The 18,889-nt window shown below is 43.6% G+C and overlaps 2 protein-coding genes and 1 pseudogene across 3 annotated transcripts in view; 2 read left to right on the top strand and 1 right to left on the bottom strand.

Moving 5' to 3' along the window:
• The window catches only part of Galnt7 (polypeptide N-acetylgalactosaminyltransferase 7), a 131,328-nt gene extending 125,294 nt beyond the window's left edge, over positions 1-6,034 (top strand). For both annotated transcript variants that reach the window (XM_021218753.1, XM_021218755.1), the window contains exons 11-12: positions 482-610; positions 3,600-6,034. In XM_021218753.1, the coding sequence (XP_021074412.1) occupies positions 482-610; positions 3,600-3,737 (267 nt within the window). In that variant the 3' untranslated portion in view covers positions 3,738-6,034. The remainder of the gene's footprint in view (positions 1-481; positions 611-3,599) is intronic.
• Positions 6,035-9,247: 3,213 nt separating this feature from the next.
• On the top strand, positions 9,248-10,024 carry LOC110336264 (annotated as a pseudogene).
• A 5,471-nt stretch (positions 10,025-15,495) lies between these two features.
• On the bottom strand, positions 15,496-17,755 carry Hmgb2 (high mobility group box 2). Its single transcript, XM_021219420.1, has 4 exons — positions 17,611-17,755; positions 16,751-17,076; positions 16,488-16,662; positions 15,496-16,007 (listed from the first exon to the last, which is right to left on the bottom strand). The coding sequence occupies exons 2-4, from the start codon at positions 17,050-17,052 to the stop codon at positions 15,846-15,848; spliced, it is 639 nt and encodes a 212-aa protein (XP_021075079.1). The 5' UTR covers positions 17,053-17,076; positions 17,611-17,755; the 3' UTR covers positions 15,496-15,845.
• Between the last annotated feature and the right edge of the window lie 1,134 nt (positions 17,756-18,889).

Here is an 18,889-nt window from a genome sequence, read left to right as displayed (position 1 = left end):
AAGTGACATTGGTTTAGTAAGTGACATTGGTTTAGTAAGTGACATTGGTTTAGTAAGTGACATTGGTTTAGTAAGTGACATTGGTTTACTTCCGGTACTAGGTATTTTACACAAATATTATTTTACACATATTCTCTTGCTTCCTTATGTAGGGATTTTCATATATCTAATTTCAGTTGTGAAAAACTATTCGGCTTACTTCTAGTTTTTAATTTTTTTGTTGTTGGTACATGATAAATATGTGTTAACTACCCATTCTGTGGATTAGAGGCATAAAGAATTCAGAATATAATTATTATATTGATAGAGGGCTTCACTAATTTCAGAATGAGAATAGTTCTTGTCTGCAGACTGATGGTTTCCAACATGCAAAAAATATATAGAATAAGTTAGTTATTCAGTTTAATAATAGGAGTTAAGTTTCACTTTTTGTAAAATGTGTATTGGCAAGAAAGACATCTCTATTTTGTTTGTTCGATAGCTTTTCCGGATCAATGAGGCCAATCAGCTCATGCAGTATGACCAGTGTTTGACAAAGGGGCCTGATGGATCCAAAGTCATGATTACACACTGTAACCTAAATGAATTTAAGGAATGGCAGTACTTCAAGGTATGCTCTGGGGATTACGTATGCTGTCGCGTTGTCAGTGACAGCCAGCCAGTAGAATTTAGGTGGGTGAGTCTGAAGACCAAATGTTCACATGCGTGACTGGGACTTCCTGCATTAGTGATTTACACATGCCTGCGTGGGTGAATCACTGAGCTATAAGGAGGTATCACTTGTGTTCTCTGGAGCGGTGACATCATGCAGCGAGACCACCGTGATAGGCGTGAAGAGTCAGTGCCAATCTCAGAAACTCAGTGTTCCAGGAGGCCGCTCCCAGCGCTGCTCTCATCCAGTGTGAATGAGTGGGAGACTCAAGGATAGGCCACAAACTTAGACCATTAAAGAAGAAAGTGCTTGCCTCTTGCTGTCCAGCAGGTGGCGGTAGAGACAGGCAAATAAGAATTGGCCGCTGGGCCTTCCTCACCTTCTGCTGACTGGAACAGGGGTTGGTTGTTTTAAAGGTCAGATTTATTCACATGACCCTGCAGCCCTCCGGAGCTGCTTCTCTGTTAGGGCTGTGCATATTTAAAGCTTTCTGGCAAGATTCAACCATGTTAATGGATTAATGTATAGTTTTTTTCCTTTGATTGAATTTTCTCACATAGATTTTTTCCCCCTCACATAATATATCCTGATTATTGCTTCCCCTCCCTCTGCTCTTCCCAGTTCCTCCCGCCTCCCCTCCCATACAAATCTGCTTCCTTTCTGTCTCTCATAAGAAAACAGACGGGCTTCTAAGGAATCAAATGAAATAAAGTAAAATAAAATAAAACAAGAACTAACACATCAGAACAGGACAAAACAGGCAAAGAGAAGAGAGAGACCAGAGGCAGGCCCAAGAGTCAGCAAGCACTCGTTTGCACACCCGGAATGTATATTCTTCAAACTGTCGGTTGGGACAGAACCAGTCAGTTGTCTTGTTATGAACCCAAACGTTAGCCAAGCCTTGCAAACTGAAAGGCTCTGAATAAGTCCTTCGTTCTAATCATCGAATGTTTGCTCTCCCACTCCCGTTCTGAAGGCATTGTTCCTTCCTTAGTAATATTCCCAGGCGCCATCTCTCGTGGATTCTGAACACGTAAATTGCTGAGTTTTATTTTCATGTACTGTCATTGTTTGTGTCCTGTGTGCGACATGTGTGAGGAGAGAGACCCTCTGGCCCTGTGGCATGCATGCTTGTCCTGGGGTCAGAGGACAACTTTGCACAACCTGTTCTCTCATCCACCTTTATGTGGGTCTCGGGGATCGAACCTGGGTCAGGAGGCTTTGAAAGAAACGTCTTTACCTGCTGAGTTAGCTCTAGAGATCTGAAAAAAAAAAAAATTTAATAACAAGTTGGAAAAGACATTACCAACTCCTGACAGGTTAGTAGTTTTTATTTTCACAGAAGGAACCAGTGGTAGAGATCTGTAGAAAAGAGTAGCAGAGCAAAACCATCCATCCAAAAGTCACGAGTGGCTTTCTGGAGGCTGAAGCAGGAGTGTGAGTTCAAGGCCAGCCTGGACTACATCCTGGGACCCTGGGTCTTTCTGGGGTCTCTTCCTTCCGCTGGCTTGTTTTGTCCCGTGTGGATGTGTTGGTTCTTGTTTTATCTTACTTTATCACCATCCCTTCAAAGCCCGTCTGTTTTCTAATGAGCGACAGCAGGGATAGGATTTGAATGGGAGAGGAGGTGAGAGGAACTGGGAGGAGCAGAGGGAGGGGAAACCGTAATTAAGATACTACATAGGGAGACCACATGAATGGATATTGGTTGGTGATAGAACTCAGAGGTACCGAATAGTAATTTAATCCTCAGTACCAACCCCCAAATTAAAAAAAAAAATTAAAAACTGGAATCTACATGTTTTAGGTATTTAAGATACTATGTGTTTGTTCATCACCCTAGTGACAGAGTGTAAGAGTGTGGAAGCCATCTAAAACATGCTGTTCTATATTGTATAGATGAAAAAAAAAAAAAGATGCAGTTAAAAATAAGCAAAATGTTGTAAGGAAGAGAAAAAAGAAAAGAACATAGGTGATTGTTTCTGGTCAGTTTACAGAGAGGAAAACTAGATGAGCAAAAATCCAGCATTAAGAGTCTCAGGAGAAGCCAGGCATGATGGTGCACGCCTTTAATCCCAGCACTCGGGAGGCAGAGGCAGGCGGATTTCTGAGTTCTGAGGCCAGCCTGGTCTACAAAGTGAGTTCCAGGACAGCCAGGGCTACACAGAGAAACCCTGTCCGAGAGAGAGAGAGAGAGAGAGAGAGAGAGAGAGAGAGAGAGAGAGAGAGAGAGAGTCAGTCTCAGGAGAATCTGAGGACTGCACTCAGGTTGTCCCTAATGTGAGCTGATGTTCTGTGCAGTCGCCATGGGAAACAGTGGATGCCAGTAGGAAAAGAATGGCGACATATGGGTGGCTGAGAAGATCAGTGTGAACCGAGCCTGCAGACTTCCTGGCTTCGGCGTCCCCCTTAAACCTTAAGGATAATTGAAATTCACTCCGTACTGTTGTCCTAGCCTGGAATCCCAAAACTTGTGAGGCCAAGGGAGGAAGGCTGTGCATTCAAAGGCAGCCTATGCAACAAGATTGAGACCCTTTTTCTAAACAGCAATAAAAAGATACCAACACTCTCAGGGGTCCAGGTTTGTTAAGACTACTGGTCTTCCTGTTAGCCAGACACAGTTCTGAGTCAGAGGTTTTGACTGGCGTGGCACCCCATCCCTCCACTTGATGCCCCGTCTTCCTATCGGAAGTAACAGAGTCCACATTTAACATTTACTTTTGGGCTGCAGAGTTGGCTCAGTGATTAAGAGCACTGACTGGTCTTCCAGAGGTCCTGAGTTCAAATCCCATGGTGACTCACAACCAGCTGTAATGGGATGTGATGCCCTCTTCTGGTGGGTCTGAAGAGTGCAATCGTGTACTCATGCATAAAATAAATAAATAAATCTTAAAAAACAAAAACAAAAAAGCAAAAAACCCTTACTTTGGCTCACTGTGTTTTGCAGAGCCTGCACAGGTTTACACACATCACTTCCGGAAAGTGCTTAGATCGATCGGAGGTCCTGCATCAAGTGTTCATCTCCACCTGTGACTCCAGTAAAATGAGTCAGAAGTGGGAGATGAATAACATCCACAGTGTTTGACGAGAACAGAGAGAACCAACAACCTACCTACTGACAAGTACATTTATGGAGGACTGAAAACCACCTGGAACCTGCTGCAACCATTAGTACTAATTTTGTACAGCTCCAAACCTGGAACCTCTCTGATCAGTTGGAAGGGGCATTGACAAACTGTGATTTTACAATACCATTGTCATCTGCAGTGACTGTTTACAAAACTGCTCTTACCTTAAACTCTAGATGTTTACATCGTTTTTTTGTTTTGTTTTACGATGATGTTAGTAATTTGTGCCTTTAACTCGGTTTCCTGAAGCGCCGAGTTAAAGCATGTATTGTCTTCTTTGGGAATACACTCAGGGGTCTGGAAAGCAGTTTGTTTTTGTTGTTGTTGTTGTTGTTGTTGTTCTTGTTTTTTAACACACTTGAAAAAAAACAAAAAAACAAGGTTGGAGTAAGCAGACTTTCACATCCGACTTGGTGATGGTCCACCTGCTGTGTATTTAATTTTACATCTTTCGGAAGCACTGCCACAGGTCGTTGGCCAAGGTGGCCTTCCTTCAGTCATGCTGCTGTTTGAAAGGTGAATTTCAACACATTTAGTGCCTCTTTCATTTCTCAGTATATTGTTTGAGAGCTTCTAGTGACACTTCTATGATGGTGACAATGAATGTCACCTGGGGAACCTGTCTGTTACTCACAGGAGAATTTCTTGGCTATGAGGTGGAATGTTGTATGGCTGGTACAAGGATGGCAATGGACCCATCACAAGGCTGTTCCGTGGGTCCTGAAGATTCTGTGGCATTACCTCTCTAGCCTCTGTTCACACCAACTTCTAGGCTAGCAAAGGGGTCCTCCTTCTAAAAAGAGGGGTTGGTTTTTGCCCATCTACATTTTGTATCTGCGTTCCCCAGTACCAGTCATAGAAAACTAAACATAATTCTCAGTTTGAAACTTGAAGGGGGGGTGAGGGGCAGGGAAACAACACAAGCCCTAGTGTGGACACCTTAGGTTGGTCCTGAGGAAAAATCCCCAAGCCCTTGTGAGATGGAAGCCTTAGAGAACCACCTCTCAGCACAAGCTGTGCACAGAGATGAGCTGACACTTTTATTTGTCTACATTCAAAGGAAATTCCATGCGTATTCTTTTTAATTTAGGAAAATTAGTATCTAATTTTCTATTCTTAGATCTTATTGTCTAAGAATACAGATCATCAACAAATGTGGACGACATTCTGCGAAGTTAGATGCTAGCTCTGTAGGATTCCTTAATTTCTTTTTTAGGAAGTGTAAATTTTTTTATATATATTCTCCAGGGAAAAGAAGATTTAATTTGAACATTTATTAAGACAATACCTACTTTAAGAGAACCAAATGTTGAAAACTTTAATTTCTAGGAAGTCTTTTATTATCCCCAACCCCCCAAGATAAAATGTCTACATTGAGTGCCAAAAAAAGAAAAAGAAAAGCAATGTAGTGAGCTGGGGCCAGTTAAATATTTTTGATCATGTAATCATGGTATCAATGACAGAAATTCACAAACTACTGCCAGAAGGAAATATTTTTAAATAAAGCTTAGGGGAAAGAAGTAAAAAGCCTAAATTTTTTTTTTGGAAGAAAAGTGTACAATTATTTTTCTTCCAACCTTAGTTCATCAAATTTAGGCAGTAACAATTCAACATCCTGGACAGTTTTATTTATAATCTTGAATTGTAGATTTGTATTTTGCTACTGACCTGTGATCAACTATTTAAACGTTCATCTCTAGGGATATTTAAAGAAGAAGTGCATTTATATGCTTATATAATTGCAAATAAATCCACTGTAGAGAGGAAACTGATAATTACTTGTGTGTTAGAAATGGACACCATTTTTCACGTTAAATAGATTTTAACCTCGTTATCTATGCATAGGCTAAGAAAGGTGGCACATGAACTGTGCATGTCATTTTATGGGTAAATTAAATTGGTTTTAGTCCAGTTCGTTAGGATACTATATGAACATGATTCTATATATGGAAATCAGAAACCTTTCCACACATGAAAGTATCAGAAGCTGCCACCATAATGACTATTTTGTACTTCGGGCTGCTTTGGAAATAATCCCCATCTCCTTGCTTTGTAAATTGATAATATCACTATGCATTTCTACACATTTTATAAATTTGATTTATGCAGATTTTGATACACTGTATGTTTCTGTAGAAATTGTACAAATACTCAAAATTTTATTAGGGTAAGCTCAAGAGGCTTATGTATAACTTAATTCTGGGTTGCTTGTTTTTTAGGTGAGGAAAAATAAAATATTGTATTTTAATCCATAGCCTTTCGGTGCTTGTAATTATTTCTATATGTAATTGCACACTTACTCGGGTTTTTAAGAAGAACAAGAGCCAAAAATAAATATCTGGCTTACCGGGCTGGTGAGATGGCTCAGTGGGTAAGAGCACCCGACTGCTCTCCCGAAGGTCCGGAGTTCAAATCCCAGCAACCACATGGTGGCTCATAACTATCCGTAACAAGATCTGACGCCCTCTTCTGGAGTGTCTGAAGACAGCTACAGTGTACTTACATATAATAAATAAATAAATCTTAAAAAAAAAAAAATATCTGGCTTACCCCCGAGGAAAAAAATTAATCAGGCTTTTTATTTACAGGGTTTATTTAGGGTTAATAGCTGAAATAATGCAAACTATAGTTATTAGATGAGTATGTGCCCGAGTGTTATTTAGAATTCTGCCGTATGTACATGTGTCCACCTGTAGAATGGAAACAGATTCTTTTTTTTTAAAGATTTATTTATGTTATGTATATGAGTACACACTGTAGCTGTACAGATGGTTGTGAGCCTTCATCTGGTTGTTGGGAATTGAATTTAGAACCTCTGCTCACTCAGGCCCAACGTTTGCTGTCTTCTGATGCACCAGAAGAGGGCATCGGATCCCATTACGAGTGGTTGTAAACCTTTTGCAGCCTTTCAGGTTGCTTATTTCTTTTTTTTTTCTTTTTCTTTTTCTTTTTCTTTTTCTTTTTCTTTTTTTTTTTCTTCTGAAATAGGGTTTTTCTGTATAGCCCTGGCTGTCCTGGAACTCACTTTGTAGATCAGGCTGGTCTCAAACTCAGAAATTCTCCTGCCTCTGTCTCCCAAGTGCTGGGATTAAAGGTGTGGGCCACCACACCCTGCTCAGGTTGCTTATTTCTAACACTTGGTTACATCACCCATCAGATGATAAAATATACTCTCAGAAATGAGTATCTTTCTTGGCAGTGACTATTTCAATAAAATTGCCTATTTATGGCCAAACTATTATTTTTTAAAGATTTATTATATGTATATGAGTACACTGTGGCTATCTTCAGACACCCCAGAAGAAGGCATCAGATTCCATTACAGATGGTTGTGAGCCACCATGTGGTTGCTGGGATTTGAACTCAGGACCTCTGGAAGAGCAGTTTTGGTGGTCTTACCCACTGAGCCACCTCTCCAGCCCCTGGCCAAACTATTTTTAAATCAAAGCAACACATCAACAAACTGAAGCCAAGAGAGTGGGAGTCTACCAAAATAAAATTAGAAATGGTATGTAGAACTTTGTAAAACAAACCATTTCAAAAGGCAACAGGGATACAGATGTTCAAAGTAAGGGCCTGCTTAAAGACTATCTCACAGAGAACATTTTTCATTTCTAAACGGAATGTGATTGGGTATAGTCATCATAACAGTGGGGCATGGTGGCACATGTATCTCCACCCAGCACTTGTGAAGCTGAGGCAGGTGGATGTTTGTGTCAATGAAAGACAAGGCTGGTGGTGTCTGGCCAGAGTTAGATACCTAGATGAGCAAAAGTTTGGTACATGAAAATTAGTCCACATGTATGGGTCTTTAAAAGTATTGAGCAATGAAAGAACCAGATAGAATTACTTTGGAAATCAACTTGACAGTTTCTCAGTTTCTCCCTCAAGACCCAGCTATACCACTCCTGGGCATATATACCCAAAAGATACTCCACCACGTCACAAAGACACTTGCTCAAGTATGTTCATAGCAGCTTTATTCGTAATAGCCAGAAACGGGAAACAGTCTAAATGTCCTTCAACTGAAGAACGGATAAAGAAAATGTAGTACATCTACACAATCGAATACAAGACATCATGAAGTTTGCAGTTAAATGGATGGATCTTGAGAATATCATCCTGAGTGAGATAACCCAAACCCCAAAGGATATGCATGGTATGTACTCACTTATAAGTGGATATTAGCCATAAAATACTCATGCCATACTCCACAGACCCAAGGAAGCTAAACAAGCAGAAAGGCTTGAGTGGGGATGATTAAATCTCACTTAGAAGGGAGAATAAAATAATCCTACAAGGCAAATGGAGGGAGGGAACTGGATGGGAGAGGGGATGAGGAGGGGGAGGGGGGATTCAGGATCAGATGTGAGGAAGGACAGGGGTGACAGCCAGATGGCCATGAGAATGAATGGAAATCTGCAACTGACTGACGGGTGGGAAGGTAGGGGGCATCTCTAAGGAGAGACTGAGACCTGGAATTAGGGAGGTGCCCAAAAATCAATGGGGGTGACCTTAGCTGTGACTCACTACATTGGAGATATGGAACCTGAAGTGGCAGCCTTCTTCTGTAGCGAGGGAGGAACCCCACTGGAGCGGTGGGAACACCAACCCACCCACAAAACTTTCGACCCAAATTTATCCTGTCTGCAAGAAATGCACGGACTAGGGATGGAACTAAGGAAATGGTCAACCAATAACCGGCCCAACTTGAGCCCCATGCCACAGGCAAGCACCTATCCCTGACACGGTTAACGATAGTCCGATAGTCCGTCTCTGAGAAGCTCCACCCAGCAGCTGACTCAGATGCAGACACACACAGCTAAACAGTGGATGGAGCTTGGGGACTCTTATCGAAGAACAGGAGAAAGGATTGCGACCTCTAAGGGATGGGAACTGCGCAGGAGGGCTGAGAGAGTCAGCCACCTAGACTCTTGAGGCTTTCAGAGGCAGAGTCACCAGCCAACGCGCATGCAACGGGCTGGACCTAGGTCCCTGGCACATACGTAGCAGATGTGCAGTTTGGTCTTCATGTGGAGCAGGAGCTGTCCTAAAGCTGTTGCCTGATCGTGGGACATGTTCTTCTAGCTGGGCTGCCTTGTTGGGCCTCAGTGGGAGAGGAAGCACCTAGCCTCACAGAGACTTGATGTGTCAGGGTGGGAGAGTACCCAGGAGGCCCCCAACCTGCTCAGAGGAGAAGGGGAGGAGGGATGGTGGGAGGATTGTGGGAGGGGGTGACCAAGAGGGGGCAGGATATAATGTGAAAAGAAAAAAGTAATTAAATTAAAAAAAAAAAATAGAACCAGACAGAAATTTAAATTGTGGGGACTTATACTAGAGATTAAAGAACGGACTGTTTCTAAATAAGATCAAGAATTGTTTTGTGATAATTCTCTTTAAGATTTTTGAATTGCGGCTTCTCCTGTCCCGGTGGAGGCCCAGGCGCTCAGCAAGAACAGTGGGGACCATGTTCCGATGCAAGCTCACGGCCCTGGATTATCACAACCCTTCAGGCTTCAACTGCCAAGATGGAACAAAATTTAGAAACTGTTATTACTTGGCTTGAAGACCAGAAAAATCAGACACAACGAGATCAAAGACAGAAGTAACCTTGAGAGACATCCACGGCACTGACTGGCCCAAGTTCTTTGAAAAGTATCTCAGAGATGTTAACTGTCCTTTCAAGACTCACGATCGATCGGCAAGAAGCAATTGACTGGCGCGTGTTGGTTTAGCTGTTAGACTTGAATATGGAGATAACCCTGAAAACTACAAGGACTTAGTACATGATAACAGGAAAAATACTGACAACACAGCTAAAAATGCAGAGCCACTGATCAACTTGGATGTAAATTATCCTGACGCCAAGACTGGTGTCACGGCTCTAGCTAACCTCCTTCAGATTCAGCACCAGGGTGACTACTTGGTAATGCTTAAGGCAATTCGCATTTTGGTTCAGGAATGTCTAACACAGGATGCAGTTGCCAAAGCAAATCCAACAAAAGAGGGCTTGCCTGTTGCTCTAGACAAACATATTCTTGGCTCTGACACGGGCGATGCAGTTCTTAATGAAGCTGCTCAGAGCCTGCAGTTGCTGCACATAGAAGAGCTCAGAGGGCTATAGAGGAAAATTAATGAAACCATAGTAGCCGTTCAGGCCGTCATTGCTGATCCAAAGACAGACCATGGACTGAAGAAAGTAGGAAGATGGGCACATGTGGATGTCGGCTTGTTACCTGCATAGTGATGGGAACTGTTACACCAGCATGTGCTTGGGGCACACTTTCAGGGGAGAATCCCAGGAGATTGACCATGTTCTAGAGATTTACCACCAGTTTGTTTTTGTTTGGTTGTTTGGTTGTGGTTTTTTTCCCTTTCTTTAATAAAGTTGGGGAAAAGCCGAGCATGGTGGCACACACCTTTAATCCCAGCACTCAGGAGGCAGAGGCAGGCGGATTTCTGAGTTTGAGGCCAGCCTGGTCTACAGAGTGAGTTCCAGGACAGCCAGGGCTATACAGAGAAACCCAGTCTTGAAAAACCAAAATAAAATAAAATAAAATAAAGTTGGGGAAAAAAAAGATTTTTGAATTGCCTATAATTGAGCTTAGTAGATTCTGATTGTTTTTAAATGACTCAAGCCTACCTTTGAGCAGAGTTGCAGCAGGGGGCATTTTAATTTTTATAGTGGTGGATGTTACAATCTGTGCAAATAAATGGTAATATAACATAGTAAGAGTCCAGTGTGAGTGATTTAAGTTTATAGCACAGCTTCCTCATTTGCAGTATTTGCTTTACAGGATTGTAGAGTTTTCAGTGTGCCTAAAGTATTTATATAATGTTCTCAACACATGATCAAGGTTATTAACATGTTACTTTCTGATTTTGTGATATTTTTTAAAAATAAGACTTCTACAGTGCAGACCCTGCAAAAAGGCAGTGTGAGTGGAAGTATATATTTTATGTTTCAGGTATTATTGTCCATACTTTACAAATGGAATGAAGTTGGGAAGTTACAGAAGCTGTATGTGAAATGATGACCATGGGAAAGAAATTGTTTTATCTGCCTCATTGTTCACCATACAACCTGTGTAGATGTGACTCTCAGTGGTAATTTAAATGAAGTCACACTTGACTTTTGAGAATGCTAAATCCAGCTTTATTAAGGATTACGTCCCCCAAATGAAACTTCTAATAGAAAATTTGACAGTCAGTGGTATTGGATTTAACCTGCTATCCCTAAACAGCCTTAAAAATGACAAAATACATGGGCAACTCTTTTCAGGAACTGCACAACAGGCAAAGCAACCTGCCATATTTTTAAAAGAGACAATGGAGCTGGAGGGATGGCTCAGCAGTTAGGAGCACTGGCTGCTCTTCCAGAGAACCTAGGCTCAATTCCCAGCACCTACCTCACAGCTGTCTGTAGCTCCAGGTCCAGGGAATCTGGTACCCTCAGGATCTTACATGCAGGCAAAACACCAATGCATATAAACCTTTAAAGAGAGAGAGAGAAAAAAAACACAAGGTGAACCCATGTACCATGTCTGTCTACCTGGGAGACAAAGAAGGAAGATCAAGAGTACTAATATCTGGGCTGGTGAGATGGCTCAGCGGGTAAGAGCACCCGACTGCTCTTCCAAAGGTCCTGAGTTCAAATCCCAGCAACCACATGGTGGCTCACAACCACCCGTAACAAGATCTGACGCCCCCTTCTGGAGTGTCTGAAGACAGCTACAGTGTACTTACATAAATAAATAAATAAATAAATCTTTAAAAAAAAAAAAAAAAAGAGTACTAATATATATTGCTGAGCTGAAAAGACAGTGGGAGTCTGCCATTGCAGCAGAAAGGAAATAAAAGCTAAATGCCCATTAGTAGAGTGGATAAACTATAACATAATCATATAATGGTTTTAGAGCTTTTGTTTTTCCAAACCAGTCTTGATAGCTCTGGCTATCTTGGAACTCACTATGTAGACGAGGCTGGCCTCACCCTGACAAGAGATCACCTGCCGCTGCTTCCCAAGTGCTGGGACGAAGGCTGTGTCACTCCACGGAGCTGACAGGATCATATACTGTTATGGTATACAATGAAAAGCATGAATGAACTAGAGGTACATTTTCCTGGCACAGTATTAGACTAAAAAGGCCAAATCCTAAGAGACTTTATCCATCACTTTTTATAATTACCAAAAGTAACTAAGATTTACAGCAAGTTGCACACATCGAGAAGTTAAAGCATCTGTCCATGCTGATGTTCCTGTTGGGGCTAAGGATTAGTAGATGTAGTCTGAACTCCCAATTCTTCCACACCCGCCTCCCAAAGGCCAGGATCAAGTGTGTAATGTACCACTACACCTATTTTAAATTTTTACCAAGAGACTAAGTAAAGAACCAGTTAAGAAGAGAGCTGTTCTCAAGATCTTGAAGAGACCCTGATATAACCGTCTCCTATGAGGCTATGCCAGTGCCTGGCAAATACAGAAGTGGATGTTCATAGTCAGCTATAGGATGGGACACAGGGTCCCCAATGGAGGAGCTAAAGAACCCATGGTACTGCAACCCTATAGATGGAACAATATGAACTAACCAGTACTCCCAGAGCTCATGTCTCTAGCTGCATATGTAGCAGAAGATGGCCTAGCTGTCCATCATTGGGAAGAGAGGCCCCTAGGCTTTGCGAACTTTATATGCCCCATAGAGGGGAATGCCAGGGCCAAGAAGTGGGAGTTGGTGGGTAGGGGAGCAAGGTATAGGGAATTTTCGGGATAGCATTTGAAATGTAAATAAAGAAAATATCTAATAAAGGGAAAAAAAAAGAATAAGAGTTGTTCTCAAGTCGAAGCTCCTATCGCTTTTTAATTTTAGTCTTGTCCCCTGCCCCCTTTATATTTGTATTGTATGTTGTTAGGTTGCTTGTATAAGCCACCTCAGCTCTTTTGGTAATGCGGAAAGTTAAAGAATGCATATTTATGATTGAAGGGATGAATGGCTATTGTTACCTGAGCTACAGAACAACTACAGGCATGGTAGCACACACCTTTAATGCTAACCACTTAAGAGGCGGACTCTTGAAAATGAAGCCAGGCTGGTTTACAGTGCTCAGATCAGCAGGGCCAAAATACTGGGACATTGCCTTAGTGAAGAAAGGAAAGTGGATAGGTGATATAAAACAATTTCCACTTTCTAATTACTGTTTTATTAGTGTATGTGTGTGTTGTGTTTTCTCTGCATGTACATCACATGCATTCTTGGTGCCTGAGGGAACCAAGACAGATTAGGTCTCCTGGAACTCTACTTATAATTGTGAGTCACTGTGTGTACGCTGGCCATGGAACCCAGGTCCCCTGCAAGAATAGCCTGGGCGCTTTAACAGCTGAGCCATCCTTCCAGCCTGATTTTTCACTTTTAAAGTGAACATTCTAATTGTGCTGTTCTATAGGTGTGGTAACATGGGAGGATGAAGTTCACCAAGAGATGATTGGGGAGGCCCAGGAACACATTATGAGGTTCACTGAACCCCCAGAAAATGTCTTAACCTTGTTGCAGCATAAGAACCATCATAGAAATGCCAAACTGGCCGGGCGTGGTGGCGCACACCTTTAATCCCAGCACCCGGGAGGCAGAGGCAGGCGGATTTCTGAGGTAGAGGCCAGCCTGGTCTACCAAGTTGAGTTCCAGGACAGCCAGGGCTAAAAAGAGAAACCCTGTCTCGAAAAACCAAAAGAAAAAAAAAAAAAAAAAAGACTAAGTGTTAGAAAATGCCCTAACAGTTCCTTTGTTATTCCCTGAGAAATAAAAACTGTTTTGTTAAAAACATTTCATGGTATATGAAGTCATGGGAAGTGAGGTTTTTGCTCCTTTTTCCCCCAAGACATGTAGACCAGGCTATACCTGAGACCCACTCTCCTCTACCTAGGATTTAAGACATGCACCACCACATCCAGCTGGGAAATCAGATTTAAGATGTTGTATTTATTCTTATAGTGATACTCGTGTGACTGACCAGAGACAGGTCAGAAACACCTTCTCAGTTCATTCTGGGAACTGAGCTCAGATCAGGCTCGGGCAGCAAGTGTTACTACCTGATGTGCAATATCCAATCTTCATTTTTCTCTAAAAAAAAAAAACGAAGAACTGATATTGGTCTTGCCTGAGATAGGCTTCCTAGGGTCATGTAAGTTACACATTTAACTACACTCAAATAAAGCTGTTCATTTAAAAACAACAAAGGGCCGGCCAGTGGTGGCGCACACCTTTGATCCCAGCACTTGGGAGGCAGAGGCAGGCAGATTTCTGAGTTCAAGGACAGCCGAGGCTACAGAGAGAAACCCTGTCTCGAAAAAAAAACAAAAAACGACAAAGGAAAAAAGTAACCCCCCCCCAAAGTCCCATTTCTCTTAATATACAACTATCGCCATAAAAACATAGAGCAACAAGATAAAAAGATCAAAGCAGCGCTGGAGAGGTGGCTCCGCGGTTAAGAGCACTGACTGCTCTTCTGAAGGTCACGAGTTCAAATCCCAGCAACCACATGGTGGCTCACAACCATCTGTAATGAGATCTGATGCCTTCTGGTGTGTCTGACGACAGCTACAGTGTACTTACATATAATAATAATAATAAATCTTTAAAGAAAAAAAAGGATCAAAGCAAAACAGAACACCCTTAAGTGTTAAAAAAAAATATGGTTTTAGAATATGATACACGTGAGATATACATCAGAATAACAGAATGAAATTTGAGAATCATTACTTCCATCGAGCGGGTACTACAAAACTGCTAGTATGGTTAGTGTACACTATATACTATTAATGTAGTTTTCTAACAAACTTCAAGTACAGGTTTGGGAGAAAACAGCAAGGACATTCAAGTGAGCTCAAAGGCACATCACTTGCCTGGCATGCATAAGGCTCTGGGTCCTATCTCCAGCATTGTCAAAAACAAAAAATAAAGGTTGATATTCTAAGTAGCACATTCTGTATTATCTATACCTTTTAGCTCTGTCAGATGTACATACATATATAGTTATAATCACATTCTTGATTTGTTAGTACTCTTGAAAAATCCAAAGTTGAAAAGGGATATAACTTGGGTAGTGGTGGTGTCTAGCCAGGGTAGGCCTAACTCCCAACCCTTCTGCCTCTCGACCTTCCACTCTGGGATTACATGTACCTGCCACCACAACCAGCCTAGTATAACCTACTTTCAACATACACAAGTTTCCCAATACATTTAACTCACCTCATCTCGTAACTTCCAAGTTTGGTACAAGCTAAGACTTAGATAAGCTAAGACCTGTCCATAAGTCAAATTCATACTGCTAAAAAAGTGAATCAAAATTAACAAAATCCCCAGACCTGGGTATCTAGTACAGTATCCAAAATATTTTAGTATACTAAGCTATCCAAAGCCTAAAAATGTAAAAGATCATACCCCCACTCCAAATTTGAATGGATAATCTTTTAGACTTGTAATCACATTAAAGTTTTTAAGTCTATTTGCTCTGGAAATCAAGGCAGTATAGTATGTCCTTAACGCTTTAACCTGTTGCTAATATCTTAGCTTGTGGTCATTAAAAGAAATTGGCCCTTCTAACCACAAAAATCAGAGAAGCAAATTAGTAAATGGTTAACACAAAACTTAAAACTGTGTAAAAAAGACTAACATGCCCGCATCTGTGTTTAAGGAAAAATTAATACAAACACAATGCAAGTAATATACATTATTTTATTACAAATTTAAAAAAAAAACAAAAAATGCAACATCCTAAAAAAATTTTTTTACTGGTAATACAAATTCCTATGAAGTTTTTTTTTTTGCTACCATAAGAAATTAAAGAAACCATTAAATATTTAGAAACATTCAACATCAAAAGCTTTAAATCTAACTGTAGTTGTAGCCCATGAAGCTACAAACTCTTTAAAAAGTATTTTCTCTACAAAGAATCTCATCAGCTATACAAAAATCTGTACAGTTTTTATACTGAAGCTAATGTTGAGCTGCACTTGAATTTCACATTCTTAGCAAAATAATTGCCTGAGCACATATACTCCACACTTTAGGTTATTCTTCATCCTCATCTTCTTCCTCTTCATCTTCCTCCTCCTCTTCTTCCTCCTCCTCTTCCTCATCTTCTGGTTCATTCTTCTTCTTTGAGCCTGTTGGCCTACCAGGACCCTTCTTTCCTGCTTCACTTTTGCCCTTGGCACGGTATGCAGCAATATCCTGAAACATTGTCAAAGTAAGATCAGCATCCGGTACCATTACTCAAGTGTGAAAGACCACTTAATTGTAAACAACTTAACACTGACCAAACCCCTTATTAGCTGGTATTCAAACCATTCCAGGTTTGAGAGCAATTGTTCCCTTTATGCTTGAGAAAGCACATCAGATAACTAACGGCAGCTGCCTGAGATCAGTCACACCACTTTTACTATCAGTCAATTTACTTTGCATGTAGCCCCTTCCCACCTTACATTTATATTTAATATACAACTACCTAAAAGCATAGCTGGCACTCTATCCTCTAAAACAGATTTACACAACTACAACAAGTGTACAGGCAGGAATTTACAAGGGCCACAAACACTGTATCACAAGGTGAACTTGTCTGTGCTGTTCAAGTTTCATCTGGGCTTTCCAAAAACTGACGACAGGCCGAGGTTAACAAATATCCCAAGCTCCTACAGCTGACATGCATCGTACCTTTTCATACTTCTCCTTTAGTTTAGCTGCTTTCTGCTCATAAGGTTGTTTATCTTTGGCAGATTGCTCAGACCACATCTCACCCAGTTTCTTTGCAGTATCTCCAATAGACAGGCCAGGGTGTTCAAGTTTGATCTTTGGGCGATTTTCAGAGCAAAACAGGAAGAAGGCAGACCTGCAAGGAAGCCAGAGTTAACAAATAAAGGAGGATGGGGGGTTGGGGGGGCGGGCGGTGGATTCCATCAGTTCTCAGATCAACTTACGGTGGTCTCTTCGGAGCATTTGGGTCTTTTTTCTTTCCTTTCTTATCCCCTTTGGGAGGAACATAGTTCTTCATCTCCCTGTCATAACAAGAGCTTGGTCGCTCCTGACCAAAATCTTCAAACTTGGACTTTTCCTTTGCGGACATGGTCTTCCATCTCTCGGAGCATTTCTTGGAGAACTCGGCGAAGTTGTCCGACCAGTCAGGATGCTTCTTCTTCTTGTGTTCCTCGCGGCAGGTCTGCACGAAGAAGGCGTACGAGGACATTTTGCCCCGCGGCTTGTTGGGGTCACCCTTGCCCATGACGACGGCGCGGGGATGGTCTACCTGCCGTGGAGAAGAGTCGTGTCCGGGGACGGTGGGGTGGGGACCCGCGAAGAGGAGGCTGGGGGGAGGGGAGCGGGGACAGCGGGGAGGGAGGGGGGGGATTCCGCTCCGCTTCCCGCCTAAATCCCGCGCGCGCGTGCGTGCGAGCGCGGGAGCGCGCGCCCCGGCCCGGCCCAGCCCCGCCCGGCTCCGACCCGCGCGACCCGCCCGCGCCTCGGCCCCGAGGCCGAAAAGCCGCCGCCGGCCGCGCGCCTCACACTTCCACAAGCCACCGCCGAGACCCACATCCGATCCAGTTTTTAATTAAAGAGTCAGAGACAGGGAAAGAAAGAAACCGAAAACGCGGCCGGGCGTAAGGGCTTCCCGCCCGGTCGCCCGCCCGCCCGCCCTCCATGGCCCCCGGCCCTCACCCAGAGACCCGGCCGCTCTCTAAAGCCGCCGAAGCCGCCGCGCCCAAGCCCGGCAGACGTCCCCTCGGGGTCTACGCGTTAAGAGCCAGGCCGCCAAGGCCGGGGCCTCTCGGCCGCTCCTTACCTGGCGCGAGCGCTGCTTCCCTCAGACCTCGGCGGAGAGAGACTTCCTTCCCCAAGCTCCGGCGAGAACTGGTTTCTCGCTAACGCAATCCCCAGCCTCTTGTTTTGCAGAGTTCTCCGCGCCACGGCAACTTGACCGGACCAGCCCGCGGGCCACACCTCCCTCTTCTCTGATTGGCTGGGAGGGATTATTCAAACCCGGAGAGTCCCCGCCCTCCCGCGGAGGAGGCTCCCGATTGGCGGGTGTCTGGCCAGGCCCGTCCCTCCAGGCTTAACCTAGCAGGTTCGGTGGGTCTCACCCCCAGGTCGTTAACTCCCAGACCCGTTGGAACCGGTCTAGAGAGGAATGGACTGCTCGACCCTGATTGGCGGCAGGAAAAGCGTTTGAAAAATGGCGGGCCCGCCGCTGATTGGCCGGGACTGTAAACAGGGGTGGGGCAGGCCCCCGTGAAGAACTGCCCCCGGCCAGATTGAAAACTAGCAAGGAGCGCGGCTGGCGCTCGGCTCTTCAGGTGTTAAAGATGGCTCCGAGGGGACCAAAGGAGGCGCCAGGCCAGCCGCCCTTTCGGACGCCGTGGCCTGCCTGGGGCGCAGCTATGAGTTCAGGAAATAAAAAAATTAAAAAATGGGAAGGGAGTGGGGAACGCGCGGTGCGGAGCCATGATGCGGCCGAGGTGGAACCGGACCACGGCGGGCGGGCGGGGAGCCTCAGACGGCGCGGACCCCTTGCCCCGTCCCCCAGTGATTTTAAAAATAAATAAATGAGAAACCCTCGCCCTCGGGTCCCTCGGCATCTTCCACAGCTGACCCGCCTATAAGATCTGCGGGTTCGCCGCCCTGCACCCCAACACCCGGCGGGCGCGGCTGGGAGACCCGAGCCAGCAGCTTCCCTCACCTTGCCGGTCAAGCTGCTTTCCCCGGGAAGGAGGGCTCGGTCCTAAGATGCCGTTTCTGCCTTGTGATTTGGCCGTGGAGAGCTCTTTCCCGGTCGCCGATCGACGCGGATGTGGCACCGCTGTTTATCACGGATTTTTCAATATCCCCCCCACACACACACACACACAAACACACAGCAACTTTGCTCGCACTGGCGGGGCTGCCCTCCCGTTTGGTTCGTGTGTGAGGATCGTGCTAAAGGACGTAGCGGTTGTTTACCTTCTTTTGAAAAAAAAAACTAGACTTGAAGGTTGTGTTTTCCTTGGGAATGGATGGTTCAGCACTGCGAATATATTTAATGCCAGCAAACAGTGGTCCGCTTTTATGTTCTACTACAATAAAAA

Source organism: Mus pahari, chromosome 19, assembly GCF_900095145.1.
Source record: "Mus pahari chromosome 19, PAHARI_EIJ_v1.1, whole genome shotgun sequence".
Lineage (NCBI taxonomy): Eukaryota > Metazoa > Chordata > Mammalia > Rodentia > Muridae > Mus > Mus pahari.
This window is presented reverse-complemented; position numbering and strand designations above follow the sequence as displayed.